Source organism: Theobroma umbraticum, unplaced genomic scaffold, assembly GCF_002168275.2.
Source record: "Theobroma umbraticum cultivar Fairchild unplaced genomic scaffold, ASM216827v3 scaffold_77.0, whole genome shotgun sequence".
NCBI lineage: Eukaryota > Viridiplantae > Streptophyta > Magnoliopsida > Malvales > Malvaceae > Theobroma > Theobroma umbraticum.
The window spans coordinates 775,922-790,831 of record NW_018397280.1 but is presented as its reverse complement, the minus strand read 5'-3'; the positions used below and the strand labels follow the sequence as shown (position 1 = coordinate 790,831).

Sequence of the window (14,910 nt, the reverse complement as noted above, 5' to 3'; positions counted from 1 at the left end):
ATATATATATTGACTGCACATTATGATACTAATATATGCGATAAGGGTATTAAAAACAGGCCATCCTAATGAAGTGTGTGCATTTTCTTTCTGTTTTTCAATTTTATGATGAGAACTGGCTTTGGTATTATGTGATTTACCTTGCATGCAATATCCATGGTTATTGTTTTAAGTTTAATGTGCGACAAGTCATTGTGTGATTCTGTAAAATTATCCTCTTGCCAATAAATTATGTTTTTTGGTTTGGATTTCACTATGTTAAGTCAAGGGTACTATAGGGAAATCATCATTCACTTGGAAGATGCATAAGAAGCTAGTCTAGTAGAAGTCTACACTGGTTGTTTGAATATTGATGAACTAAACTTGTCTGTTCAATTTATGCCATCTAGGTTGGTAACAAGTATTTCTATGTCAATCTGGAAAATAGTGACATGTCTTCTACTTTTTGTCAGCTGTTGCAGTGAATGCCAAGCTTCAATATGCTGTTGTTGAAGCAAAATCATTCTTGGAAGATGTCCCCATATCTGCTGGAAATAAAAAGAGAAGACTTGGAAATGTCCTGAAGGAACCAAAGAAACCTTTCCTTATTGTAGCATATGATCTTGTGCCAACATTAGAAGCAAAATGGGGCATTAAGCTCGTCATCAAAAAAATATTTTTGGGTTCGGATCTTGAAAATTGGAGGTTGAGTTAAAATGGAAGCATGTATTTAGTGTTTACAATGAAACTCATTTTGAGTTGAATAACAACTCAATGCATTATGACATGATGCATATTTAGGGAATTAGCAAAAGAGTAAATTTGCTGAAGTATAGATCTTACTTGTGATTTCAGGTATGTTCATCCAATTAACAATAGGGAGTGCCCTGTTGTCATTGGAGGAGATTACATTACAACAGATTCAGGAACTGGATTGGTGCATATGGCTCCTGGTCATGGTCAGGAGGATTACACGACTGGGCTAAAATATGGACTGCCTATATATTCTCCTGTAGATGATGATGGGAAGTTCACAGAAGAAGCTGGGGAGTTTAGTGGGCTCGAGGTTCTTGGAGATGGTAATATTGCAGTTGTCAAATACTTGGATGAAAAAATGTCCATTTTAATGGAAGAATCATATGGTAAGTTTTTCCTTTAAAGTCCATCTTATTACTATTATTATGGTTTTTGTTTTTTTTGTGATTAATTTATAAGGTCCATTGTTGACACTTTCTGTTGTTATGAAGAGGTATTGTAAAAATAATACGTAGCCATGTCAAAATATTGCACTCCCTTTTCTTTTACGCAGAACACAAGTATCCATATGATTGGCGTTCAAAGAAGCCCACAATATTTAGGGCAACTGAACAATGGTTTGCATCAGTGGAAGGGATCCGTCAGGCTGCTATGGATGCGATTGGCCATATAAAATGGATTCCAGAGCAGGTATTGGTTCTAATTGCATTGGAAGTAAGCCTTGTATTGTTGGCATTGCTATGCTTTGATATTTTATGGATGGTACTCTTGGCTCTCTTTCAGTGTTACATTTGTATGAATGCAGGCAAAATTTGTCCTCACTTCACATGGCATGACTGCCATTTCATTTTAGAATTTAAGTAGTTCGTTTGCATGTCAAATTTGAATCCTTTTTCTTTCATTCTTATGGCTATATGGCTATAACATTTTGCTTTGGTGATCTTGTAGAATCATTTATAGCTGTGCAGGGGAGTATCTTTACTTTGTGGCTTATCTACCATTTAGAGCTACTAAAGGAATGGCAATAAATTATTGAAGCTGCCATTTAGAATTATAATTGTGCCAACGGTTTATTTATTTGTTTATTCTTATTTTTCTTTTTTTTTTTTTTGGGGGTGGGGGAGGGGTGAGGGAAGGGGATTTGTACCTGACTTTTGAGGTAAGGAATACATGCACTTACCATTGGGCCATATGTCAACAGTTTGATTGTTGAGATAAATTGAAGGGATTTATTATTTTTGATGTCTGTCAGTTCTGCTACCTGCTTACAACTTGATTGTTCTTAGGTGCCCATCCCTGGTTTCCCCTTCTGTTGAAAGTCATAGCAACTATTCAAGCATTTTGGTAATTTGCCTTACACATCATACATTGAGCCATCATCAGAGTACCATTTTGCTGGTTTAGAAGAAAATTATTGATGTCTTGCTTGTGTAATAGGATTGGCATTTACTTCTTATTTTGTAGAAGCTTTTTACATAATTTGACTTTCTAAATCATTAATTTGGTCAAGCAGAAAACTTTAAGGATTAAGCATGATAGGAAGAATAAATGATATTTATAGTTTCCATTTTTGTTACTTACTTCACGAAGAACAATAAAACCAGTGTATAAGTTGGACCTCTGCAATCAGGGCAATATCAGGGTTTCGAGGGTTTGACATCGATGCAGTTTCTGATGCATTGATTGATGTTTGTTCATGTTTCAACTGAAACTGAAAACATGCTTAGTTGTGTTGTTTGGCATCAGTTAAGTTTTAGGATACTACGAGTTTAGGGTTTGAAAATTATGATACCATGAAGGCAGGAATGTCATGTTATGATTGGAAGATGTGTAATGAGAAAAGATAGATAGGGAACTGTTAAGACTCAAATCGAGAGCCTCCTGTATTTATATTAGAGCAATAGAGTACATAGAGACTAATAATACTTGACCCTGATCATCTTAACATTAGAATTTGTTGATGTTTTGAAGTTCTATGTGGGATTGTATGGTTGAAGAACACAAATTTTCCGTTTTACTCAGCAGCTAATTATTATCATAATTTCAAAACAAAAAGAACAAAGAAAAAAGAAACAATAAAATGAAACCATCGGCGAGCTATTCCTATTTTGTTGAATAAGAATGAGGAATGGATACTTGACAAATTTTTTGTGAGTTGATGCATGTGTGGAAATTGTAATTAAATGATCATCATCATGATATTATTGTTATCATCATATTGTTGAACTATATCATTTCTTTGAATTCTAATAGCATTTTTGTGCTATACTTGGTACTTTTGGGAGTTTTAGTTTTAGCATTAGGTTGAGCTATTTCTTTGAAGTTTTGGCAGTTTAAGTTAAATTTTATATGTAAGAGCTATTGAATATTTTATGAAGGTTATTAAGAATATATCTCATTAGAGCTTTGAGTTCTACTTATTACATGTCTAGATTGTTTTTTTTGCTCAGCATTATATGTCTAGATTAATTTTATCTTTTGATAAATCGTATCTTTATATTGGTTATTACATGTTCTCTAATTCTGTGTTTGGATAATGACTGTTTAGGCGGAAAATAGAATTTCTGCCATGACTTCCAGCCGCTCTGATTGGTGCATATCACGGCAAAGGACATGGGGTCTTCCCATACCTGTCTTTTATCATGTCATTTCAAAGGAACCTCTTATGAATAAAGAGACTATTGATCATATCAAATGTAAGATGTCATCTAAATCTTTCTGCCTTCATCGAGAATTTTCACACTTGATATAATTCGAACTAAAAGAAAGTTCTTTTCATTTCATCTTTTAAGGATTCATGGTGACATTTCTGCACATGTATTCAAGTTTGGGTTCTTTTTTACTTTTATTAGTGTCCCTCATTTTTCCCATATTATGATCATTTGTTTTGGCAGCCATTATAGCCCAAAAAGGAAGTGATGCTTGGTGGTACATGAAAGTGGAGGACCTGCTACCTGACAAATATCGCAATAAAGCATCAGAGTATGAAAAGGGGACAGATACTATGGACGTCTGGTTTGACTCAGGTTTGTTCATCTAGGGTTGACCTTCTATTGCTTTGCTTCCATAGATACTATGGATTTCGCAAAAATGGTTAATAAATTAGAAGTTGCTTGGTGTTGCTTGAGCACCATCACAAGGTTGATTCCATGATATTTACAATCATTAAATTGTAATGACTGTGCTAAAACTTTCTCCAGGTACTGATGCAATTAGCAGACTTATTTGTGAACCATCAAGGTTTTTTTATTGTCCTTCTATTTTCTTCTGGGGTGTGCATGGGAAGTGGGTTTCTGGGTACCTCTGGGCTGCTGGTATGAAATCCATTGGCATAGAGTCTGCACAGCAATCCCAGCACGGAAGAAAGTTTTGTCTGCAGCATACTAAATTTATGATATGAAGTGGATTGTATTGCTTTTAAACTGCTTGACTTCATAGAAACTTGCATTGTCAGACTATTAATAACACAGAAGTCTTGCTTGCTATGTAATTATTTTGCCTGCTTTCTATTCCTGCTCTTAGCTTTGAATTTTGCTATTATAGTTAAGAAATGGTTAATTTTGTGAAATATTGCTTTATTAGGATTCTGATGTTTGTTAGTTTCCCACATATGCCAGGCTCCTCTTGGGCTGCTGTCTTGGGAAATAGAGGCAGCCTTAGTTTTCCTGCAGACTTGTATCTTGAGGGCACAGATCAGCATCGCGGTTGGTTTCAAAGTTCCTTGTTAACAAGTATTGCTACAAAAGGTATCAGAGTTGAAAACAAATTGTTAACCCTGTTCTCAAAATGGTTTTTAAGATGCATGACCTTTTGTTTTACATGTTTTATTGTTTTTTTGGTTCTTATCATTGTTATAATTGTATACATCCTGCTTTATCCTTGTCATGTTATCTCTTTTTGAGAAGAATTTTAGGCTAGTTGTGTCACCCATTCTAGTTTTATCCTTTTGGCGAAAGGAATTATTCTAAGTCAGCCATAAAGTGAAATGACTAGTGCTTCCATAATCATACCACAGGTTTAACGATTGTGAATTTTGCTAGTAAAGATGAAGAAACACGGATAGTTTACTGTCCTAAAACTATATTTAATTAACTATATTAGCATTATTCTCATTGTGGTTACTTGCCTCCTGATCTATTTTCATTTTCAGAAGTCAATATTATTTCATTTTTCAGAATGATTATCACCAAATTCTTCGAATTTTTTCTTTCTTCACTTTTTTCAGCTAAGCATCAAAATGCCACTATCAGAAAAATATTAGCAATCATGAATTTTATTATTATCTCTTTATCATATTAAGTTTCAAAAGGAGCACTTAACATGGGACAGAATGCCTGTGGAACAAGGAGGGGAAACTGGGGGAAAAATACATATTCGAGAGAAAGCAGAGGGAAAAGGGAAAGAAATAGAACAAGGAGGGAAAGATCCATTCCAATACTACTAAATTTTGAGATCACATAAAGTACTTGTAGAGTACACCCTCAACCCAAATGTAAACTGAAAATAACCAATATAACCTTAATGCCTTTTTTCCTGAAAATAAGCAAACGTAAATACCTAAATATAAAAAATTATGAGTAAGCCCATAATATATTAAAGTAATAATACTACTTTAATCCTTTACGCAGCTTCTTTCTATCCTGCATCGATGACTGCAATTGCATCTGGTCTCAATAATTTAAATTATCCTTACGATCAAACTAGTTTGTTGAACAAAATCTATTACTGCATTCAAGTAGTTTCCAGCATGTCTCTTGTTGCAACACTATGCAGAGTTTCACTTTGGCGTCTAGCCTACTAGTATAGCTAATTGCAAGTGTGAATAAGTTTCCTTCAAATGTATTGCAATTTCTTGAAGATGTCCTTTAGCAAGGAATGTCTCCAATATGGTTATTCTTTCTTCTCAACCATGCAGGAAGGGCTCCATATTCAAGTGTTATAACTCATGGATTTGTATTGGATGAGAAAGGTTCTAAGATGAGCAAATCTTTGGGGAATGTTATAGATCCTCGTACTGTTATTGAGGGAGGGCAGAACCAGAAGGTTAGCTTTTGGCAGATAGCGCCTCCTCCCCTTTGAGTCTTCTTTTTTCTCTTTTCTGTTTCTTTAGTAGCTGATATAGCTGCTTGATGATATGTATCTTATGTTCGTAGGAAGAACCTGGCTACGGAGCTGATATTCTCAGACTTTGGGTTTCCAGTGTGGATTATACTGGTGACGTGATGATTGGCCCCCAGATCCTCCGTCAAATGTCTGACATTTACAGGAAGCTGAGAGGAACATTGAGATATCTCTTGGGGAATCTGCATGACTGGAAAGTATATTCTTGTTCTTTTGAAAATCAGAGCTTCAAATTATTCCTGACATTCTTTGTTATCTGGCTTTCCACCCCTTATATTTCCTGATTAGATGATTAATTGCTCTTAGTTTTTTGATCTTCAGTACCTGACTTCTGTATCACACACACACACACAGACCAAATAAACAAGAAGAAAGAAAAAAACACACTCAGAAAGGAACTGAGAAGCTTGTACTGCATTTTATAGTTTTGTTCTTTTGATTATTTTACAGTTAGGTCTATTTACATTGGCAGGTTGAAAATGCTGTCTCATACCATGAACTGCCCATGATTGATCAGCATGCACTATTTCAGCTTGGAAATGTTGTCAAGAATATAAGGGAGGGTTATGAAAACTATCAGTTTTTCAAAATATTCCAGGTATATATTTTCTGAAAATTTTATATTGAATTGATGATATCATGCAACTTTAGTTCCACTCTCACTGGGATTTTGGAATTTGAATTATTCCCTAAAAGCTGGAATCAGTGACAAATTGTTGGTTACTTCAAATGCCTGATTGGATTGAAGAAGTCGAAAATAATCATAACTAAATGAAGAACCTCTATGTTCTTTCATCTTATAATTTTTTTTTTCTTCTTAATGGTAATAGCATCATGAAGACTCCTAATAGTTGACCATGTGATAATACAGTGAGTAAAAGTTTGAATTGACAATATAGTTCCAACCTGATGCAGTGCAGAAAGTAGAAACAATAAAAGGAAAACTAAACCAGTGGAAGAAAACCAGAAAAATAGGCTAAATGATGTAAAATTCAAGTTAGAACAAGGTAACTAGGGTTTAGGGTTGTAGATCCTTTAACAGAAAATATTCCAAGATCATACACTACCTAATATGTCTAAAAAGACTATTTATGCTAGGTTACAGCTGCTCATAATCCTATCTTTTGGATGCACATAAATGACTTCTAATCCTAGCAGCTCAAGTTCTTTAAGAGATCACATGCTAGTTACATGACTACATAATAAAATAAAAACATAATTACTAACCAATAACTATGTTAAAACATTAAACATAAAGAAAAACAAATCAAGATAAACAATTAGATAAATTCTAGAATGCTTCTGCATTGCAATTTTTAGCATAATAACAGTTTTCTTGCTTTTGTTGACAGTCCTTTAACAGTTGTCTCATTAGCTATGCTTTATCTTCTTACTTCTATTTAGCTAAATGCATATCATTTAGTTTCCCTTATTTCTAATATTGGACAAAATTTTTCTCCTGTTTCAGATCATACAACGATTTGTTATTGTTGATTTATCAAATTTCTACTTCGATGTTGCCAAAGATCGACTATATGTTGGGTAATTCTTTCCCTAAATTCTTTTATGTGGATAGAACTTTCACTCTTCTTTTACGTCCTTTTGGTGTTTTGATCTACCTTCCCTGTTTATTTAACTGATTTTAGTGCAAGTCTTTGTCCAACAGACATCAACTTGTTCAATTAAAAGCACCTTGTGTGATTTTTGTCTAGATTGACAAACCATCGCATGGTATTGCCTTAGCTCACAATTTCCTGATTTAAGGAATATGTTTTTGGAGTTTCCTTTGATTTTACATACAAGAAGATATGTATATACAAAGTCTGACAGATAGAACTGGCTTTACATATTCAGAAACAATTCACTATGGGTTTTATGCAGTTTTGTTTGAGCAATAATTTAGCTCCTGCAGTTATATGATTTAAATGAGAGTTTTAATAAGACTACTTCAAAATATCTAACTTATGGAGAAAAGTTGTACTACTCTTAATGTGTTTTTATTTTATTAATTGAATCTATTCATGCCATGACCATTATGCTAGAGCAAGTTATAACAGAAGAGTTTATGTAAATGTGCACTTAATGCACATGCATCAATATAAAATATTTCTAATTAGTTGGAAATATTTTCATCTAGCTTAGATAAACTTGATCAAACAGCATGTGGATGCAGGATAAAGGTTCTGTATGCTTTATGATATGTCAAATTGAAACCTAAAATGCTCGTATCAGTCATGGCCCAATGCTCTCAAAAGTGCAGAGATGTACATTGAAATATTTCATCTCCTAGAAATTGCTAAAAGATCATTAATTTATTTCAGGAAAATAAATTTGGGTCCTCGAATGCCTCAGTTTATATTGTTTCACTCTCATCACTTGAATTATTTTGCTGTGTTGAAATTGGTGCCCATGTAATTATTTGAGCACTTGTTCAGGCAGCTTGGATCCATTTTCATTTAACAATTTATATTCTGTTTTCCTTAATTTGAATGTGTTGAGCTTTAAAGATGCCGGTTTATTGTCTTTAATCTATACTTGGAAAAATCTTCATGTATCATGTTCATATATAACTCTTTTTAAAATTTACTTTACTTCGAAACATCTGCATGAATGCATTTATGTAACAACTGGTTTCTTCTTTCTGGCCTGAAATCATCTGTAAGTCTTTGCTTAGATGTTTCAACTGTAACCAACATTTTTTATTGCTACCCTAGTTTCAAACAAAGTGTGGAAAAGTATCTCTATCTCTTTTTATCTTACTAAGTTAACAATTTTCAGGGGTACGGCAAATTTTACAAGGAGAAGTTGCCAAACTGTTCTTGCTGCACATCTCCTTTCCCTAGCAAGGGTAATTGCTCCAATTCTGCCTCATTTGGCAGAGGATGTATGGCAGAATCTTCCCTTTAAGTACACCTTCAAAGATGGTTCTATTGCTGAGTTTGTTTTTGAATCAAAATGGCCAGCCTTGAATGAGAAATGGCTCACATTGCCAGCTGAAGAAATTGATTTCTGGGGAAAGGTCCTTGAGGTAATCACTGTGTTCATCCTTATAGTACAGTTGGGTCTTGTTCAAAACAAGGTCTGATGTGGCTTCAAGTTAAAGTTTTCTGTGTGCCCTGATCTGCAGTTGCATTTCTTGTTTGTTTTGACCATGTCAATTTTGTGGAGCAAAAATTTGGAGGGTCGAGACATTTTTCCTGAATTCTTGCTAACAATATGGCATGACATGAAATTTTGTCTAGAATTTTTTTTAAAAATTTTTAATTAAATTGCAATCACTGAATTATGAGTTGATCTTTGTTAACAAAATAAGATCAAATATTAACTGACAAGATATTTGATTTTGGATTCGTTTTGCGAGAAAAACTTCAAACTGTTTATATTTTATAAGTAAGGTGATATCCTTCTCATAAGTTTTTATCCCACTTTTAATTTTTAAGACCATTGCTGTATGGTGTTGGGGGGTGTTGCTTTTGCTGTGCTTTTTGTTTTGTTTTTATTTTCCTTTTGTGCCAATTTCGGAGAAACCATCATGCATTTATCATTGAAATGGATGGAGATTAATCAGATAGCCCCTTTTTGTCACAAAAAAAAGAAAAAGAAAAAAGAAACATGCCTTTTTATAGATATACTAGTGGAAACTAATTTCAAGGAAGATTGGGAAAGGGCTAAAGTTTTTCTTGATGATACCAGCTGAGAACTGAGGTGAACAAGGTGTTGGAGGTTGCTCGTACTGGGAAGTTGATTGGTTCCAGTCTAGAAGCCAAGGTTTATCTACATGCATCTGATGCTACCCTGGCATCTAGATTACTTGAAATGTGTTCAGCAAACAATGATGCAGACACCTTGCACCGAATTTTCTTAACATCTCAGGTATTTTAATTTCTTTTACATATATTCTTTAAAATGGCGATCAGTTAACTGATCTACAGTTAATAACTTGCATATGTTCATAAGCAGGACACCTATTGGTTTTAGACTTTAGTTCCTCATTTTCCCCCAAGATTCAAAATCTTATCAGGAGCATATTTTTGATGCAAATCTTTAGAATATAGGGTTATCAGCTAGTTGTTTTATGTTTGCTGGACCTCGACTGAATGAAGTTGGGAACAGTTTCCAGTTGTGTGCACTAGATTTCCAGTATTGTTTTATCTATCAAACCTCAGATCAATTGATTTCATCTCTTAGACATGCTGGTCCATGCATAATTCTTTTATTTGTGCATATAATTCTTTGTCACCAGAAAGCACTTATATTATTAACTGGTTTTTTTTTTCTATTTGAATGGCAATTTACAGGTAGTGGTAGTTACATCTTTAGGGAATGAACCTCAAAATATTCCATATACTGGAGAGTATCTTATTCAGGAGGACAGGGTCTGGATTGGAGTGTCAAGGGCTGAAGGCTCCAAATGCGAGAGATGTTGGAATTACTCGACTCAAGTAGGTTCGTTTATGGAGCACCCTACACTTTGTGGCCGCTGTTTCAGTGTTGTTGGTATTCAACCAACTCCTGCAATGGCAGCCGTCAGCTGAAGACCTAAAACCGTAAAACCCTGCTAAAAAAGAGTAATAAGAGTTGGCCAATGTCCCTTTGGAGCTTTGACAGTCTTGGCCAATGTCATGTCTGAGCCCTGATGTTGAAGGTTCTATAGGTCCACATACGGCCGGCATCAGTGACTTCCATCGTAAGTAGTATTTTTTCCCAGAAGTGCATAGGGTTATCAGATTTTCAGTATACAGAATTATTAAAGGTGAAGAGAAACAAAGAAACCACAAGGTGTTCAGTTGCACGTATTCAACTGAAAAAAATTATTCTACTCAGCATATTTTTTGTTCGCTTTCCTGGACGAGGGTTTCCAGTTGCCACTTTCCTATGATTTTATTTTCTCAACACACAAGTGCTAATCCTGGAAACAGACTCGCTTGTAATTAGATTTACGCCTAATTTTGCTAAATTTTGGTTACTCAAATAATACTTAAACTTTCAATTAATTTTAATTTAAACTAATATAGTAAGTATTGTTTGTTATTTTTTGAGTAAATTAATTTTTTGGTCACAATTTTTTAGACTTTTGTGTTGGTCATTCAATTTTGAAAAACAATATTTTAATTATAAATATTTATAAGTATTATTATTTTGATGGGCAGGCATATAGTTGGGGAAATTGCTCCAAACTTGAAAGTTCATTTGATCCTTTTGAGCTTGATGTGGACTCATATAAAAAGTCAACGACTTTCAAAATGATTCGTAATGAGATGAATCTGAGTTGATTTGAAAAGTTAATTTGGAGTGACTTAAATCTAAATAATTTATTCAAATTCAACTTAATTTGATTTTAAAAAAAGACTCAAAAAGCTTAATAATACAAGTGTCAAACTTGAATGATTTGAATTCAAAATGGTTTGAAATAAAATGATCTGAATTTCTCTTCAAATTGAAATTTTGATCAAATCCAAATCGGGCCCAATCCTTACAATGCCACCTTTAATCAACAATTAAAAGACATTCCACAGTATCATCTTCGCTAATTGTTTTATCATATGAACATGTTCATGTGGTAATAAAAAAATTAAAAACACTTAAGTTTTATTTTAAAAATTTTGTAGCCATCTAGACATGTTCACATGACAAAAATAGTTGAATTTCAAGGACAGGCATTAAAAGCATTTGACTCCACTCATCCTAAAATGTTAATATGGTATAATAATATTCAAAATTTTAGTACAAATTTTAATTTGACCACCATTAAATTGAGAAAAAAATTTCCTTCTTTTATATATTTTAAAAAATAGAGAATTTAAGCAATTAATATAAGTACTAAAGCAGTGGCTTTGTAAAATTGTCTATTGATGTTAACAATTTTGAATATTACAATTATTATTAGATTGTTTAAAGAAATGTATCAATGAATTTGCTATTGTATTTTATTTTACGCTAAAAGTGGTACATACACTAATTTACAATGTAAAGAGTTCTTATGCATCATTAAATACTCATACCATAACTTCTCAATTTGCAGCTAATAGAAAAATCTCTACATTAGAAGTAATCTTGAAATCCCAATGATTCAAAATAGGAATCATAAATTTGGATGCAATCATTATAACTTTCTTTTCTAGCAACTTGGTTTCTAATATTGTCATTAAGGTAATTCTGGCTATTAATATTTGAGATATGTGCAAATAATATTTGTTACAAAATATACAAATTTTTTTGTAAAATATACAAAAATTATTTAGTAGTTAACAATGAGCATAATGCTGTTTAGAAAACAAAGCAAACTAATTTTCAGCATTAGTATTCAAAAACGCATTTCTTCGCATTTATGGACAACATTGTACAAGTTGCAAGTCATACATGACACAACAAAAATCAAGTCAACATTTTAAAGATTCTTTTCATCAATGAGTAGCATTTTGTCAAAAAAAAAAAAAAGGGGCATGAGAACATTGCAAAGACAAAATGTACACAATATACAACAAAAATTGAGTTGACCAAACCACCAAGTACAACCCACAAAAGTAGAAGAGAAATAAAGAAAATGAAGTAATTAGAAATATAGGTGTTGTTCAATTTTCTACCCACGCAAGTATACGCATCGTAAAAATAATATAGTAATGAGTAGAGTGTCGATCCCATAAAGAATTGAATTAATTCTTAATATTAACTACTAAAATTGTAACACCTTAATCTTTTTCATTAAAAAAAATTAAAAATATTAAATTGAAACTAAAATTAAATAGTATATTTGTTTTATAAAACTCATTTAACTACCAGATCTAAGATTATGATGTCCCTCAATACTGTATCTGATTATTGTCTCTGTTTCTTAGTTTAATGGATTAAATTGCTAACCTAGAATCCTAAATTATTTACAAGTCTTTGTCAAGTTTCTCATAAAAATTCTTCTTCTAATTAATTTACTATATGTCTTTGCAAATTAAATTGAAGAAAGATTCATTAAGTTCATGCTTTAATTTTGGCTACGTATGGCTTATAAGTGTTTGCCTACTTTACATGCAAATCAAACCACCTAATCAACTAAGTTTATTTGATCATATACTATTTTATGTAAGGTTCACCTAAATCTCTTTCATCAAGATTTAACTTAAGTTTCCAATTCAATCTAATGGGTGATTAGGCAACTAGAAGCATTAAGAACAAAATAAAATAAATAACTCAAATCCATCAAACATAAGCAAAAGAGAGATCAATAATCATACTACGTATTGAGTTCAATCATAATCTTAGATAAAAAGTTTATTTCCCCATCAAGTTACATATCATCATTAAATAAAGTTTAAACATTAAAAACAAACCAAGAGAATAAGTGAATAAAAAGATAGAAAAACTCAAGAATTGTATTCTTGATCTCCAAATCCCCTTGACTCCTTCAAATTCTTCTCAACTTCAATAATTTCGTGGCTTGACTCTCAGCTGTCAATTTGGTGTTTCTTTTTCTTTTCTAAGTCCTTCGAAAGGTTGTTTTCATAGGGCTTTGAAGTTAGGCCAAGTTGGATGAAGAAAGAAGTCAATTTCAGCTAGGATTTCCTTATCGAACTATGTGAGCCCCAGCCTTGCCTAATTAATTATCAGAAATCGTGATTGCTTTCAGACTACTGTAATGCTTCAACTTCGACAAGATTTTTAACCACCTTCCAAGCCAAATTGGGTGAAGTGGTAAACATGAAAGTTGTAGATTTCCCTCTTATCTTTCTAATGGTCCATGAATCATTTCGAGCCCTGTAGAGAAAGTTATGGCCAAAATACCAAAACATGTGTAGTGTAAGTCTGCACTTGAAATTGCTCTTCTTCTTACACTAATTCTTCTATCATCAATACCTACAAAGGCATAAATAAATCACTAACAACCTATGTTAACCACATTAACACCAAATTAAACATAAAATTAACTAAGATTAGATTGGCTCACCTAAATTAACTAATTTAAAATAATTAAATAAAGCTTGCTTATTTCTATGCATTACTACAAGAACTAAGCTAAATTACTATTAAAATTAAGTCCAAATAACTCTATATCATAGAGTTATCAATCGGTAAAGCAAACCATAAAAATTCAATGTGAATTTCCATATCTTGCTTTCTAGAATTTAAGCAAGGAATGTAGCATGCAACTTTCACAAGAAAAATGTAAAATGACATACATTAAGATGAATCATAAATGGCATAAACTGCATAGTAGGGAAAAGAAATGAAGCAAAAATAGATTCATACAAATGCATAAAGGTGAGGCATACCAATTTCAATCACCAATAGCACACCTTCCTTTTATTCTTTTGAGGCCATCTACAAACAATAAGAAATTACTCAAAAAGTAATTTTCAATTTAATAAAATATACAAAGAAAATGTCTAGATGGCAAGGTGTTACTTCTAAAAGAGTAATAAAAAATGCAAATAATGAAATTGTAACTGCACTTTAGCTCTAAAAGGCACAGCTCTAAGTTCAATTTCCCCTACCCCATCTTACCTATTAATGAAGAAAACAACTAATGTAAAGAAATAAAGAATGTCATAATTGTTGATATTTAAACCAAAGAAATTAAGAAGAAATAGAAAAGCATAATCATTAGCACAAATATTTGTGGAACAAAATAATACCTTTTAGTTGAGTGAAGAATGGCTTTTGAGATAAAGTTTAAAATTGATGCTTTTCCAAATTTGATGAAATCTAATGTGTTAGAATTAAGATATCTTATATTTTGATTTAACAACATTGCATGACATCTTAGCTTTAACGACAAGCATTTGAAATTGTCTAGTTTATATTTTTCACCCTCCTAAAATCATTTAACTATTTAAAAAGCTATGCATGATTAGAAAATGTCACAAAGCTTTTCAAAACAACAAGTCTTTGACTTGAGAAAATATAGAGCAACCATACCTTGATTGATATTTGATCAAAAGGAAGAAGCAAGGAAGAGATAGTTAAAGTGAAGAGCCAAAAAGTCAAAGAATCCTAAAGACATAAGAGAAGAGATAATGCCATAGTGGGCTTTATAGAAGCTACAGTCGACCCTAAGATAGATTG

General features: G+C 32.6%; 1 protein-coding gene across 1 annotated transcript in view; it reads left to right on the top strand.

Annotated features, from left to right (window-relative positions):
* OVA2 (tRNA synthetase class I (I, L, M and V) family protein) overlaps positions 1-10,887 on the top strand; it is a 22,987-nt gene extending 12,100 nt beyond the window's left edge. Inside the window, exons 10-22 of the mRNA XM_021443714.1 lie at positions 453-684; positions 835-1,121; positions 1,289-1,425; positions 3,284-3,431; positions 3,630-3,761; positions 4,353-4,481; positions 5,651-5,778; positions 5,889-6,053; positions 6,329-6,454; positions 7,325-7,398; positions 8,635-8,884; positions 9,550-9,729; positions 10,155-10,887. Of these exons, the coding sequence (XP_021299389.1) occupies positions 453-684; positions 835-1,121; positions 1,289-1,425; positions 3,284-3,431; positions 3,630-3,761; positions 4,353-4,481; positions 5,651-5,778; positions 5,889-6,053; positions 6,329-6,454; positions 7,325-7,398; positions 8,635-8,884; positions 9,550-9,729; positions 10,155-10,391 (2,225 nt within the window). The 3' untranslated portion in view covers positions 10,392-10,887. The remainder of the gene's footprint in view (positions 1-452; positions 685-834; positions 1,122-1,288; positions 1,426-3,283; positions 3,432-3,629; positions 3,762-4,352; positions 4,482-5,650; positions 5,779-5,888; positions 6,054-6,328; positions 6,455-7,324; positions 7,399-8,634; positions 8,885-9,549; positions 9,730-10,154) is intronic.
* The last annotated feature ends 4,023 nt before the right edge of the window (positions 10,888-14,910 follow it).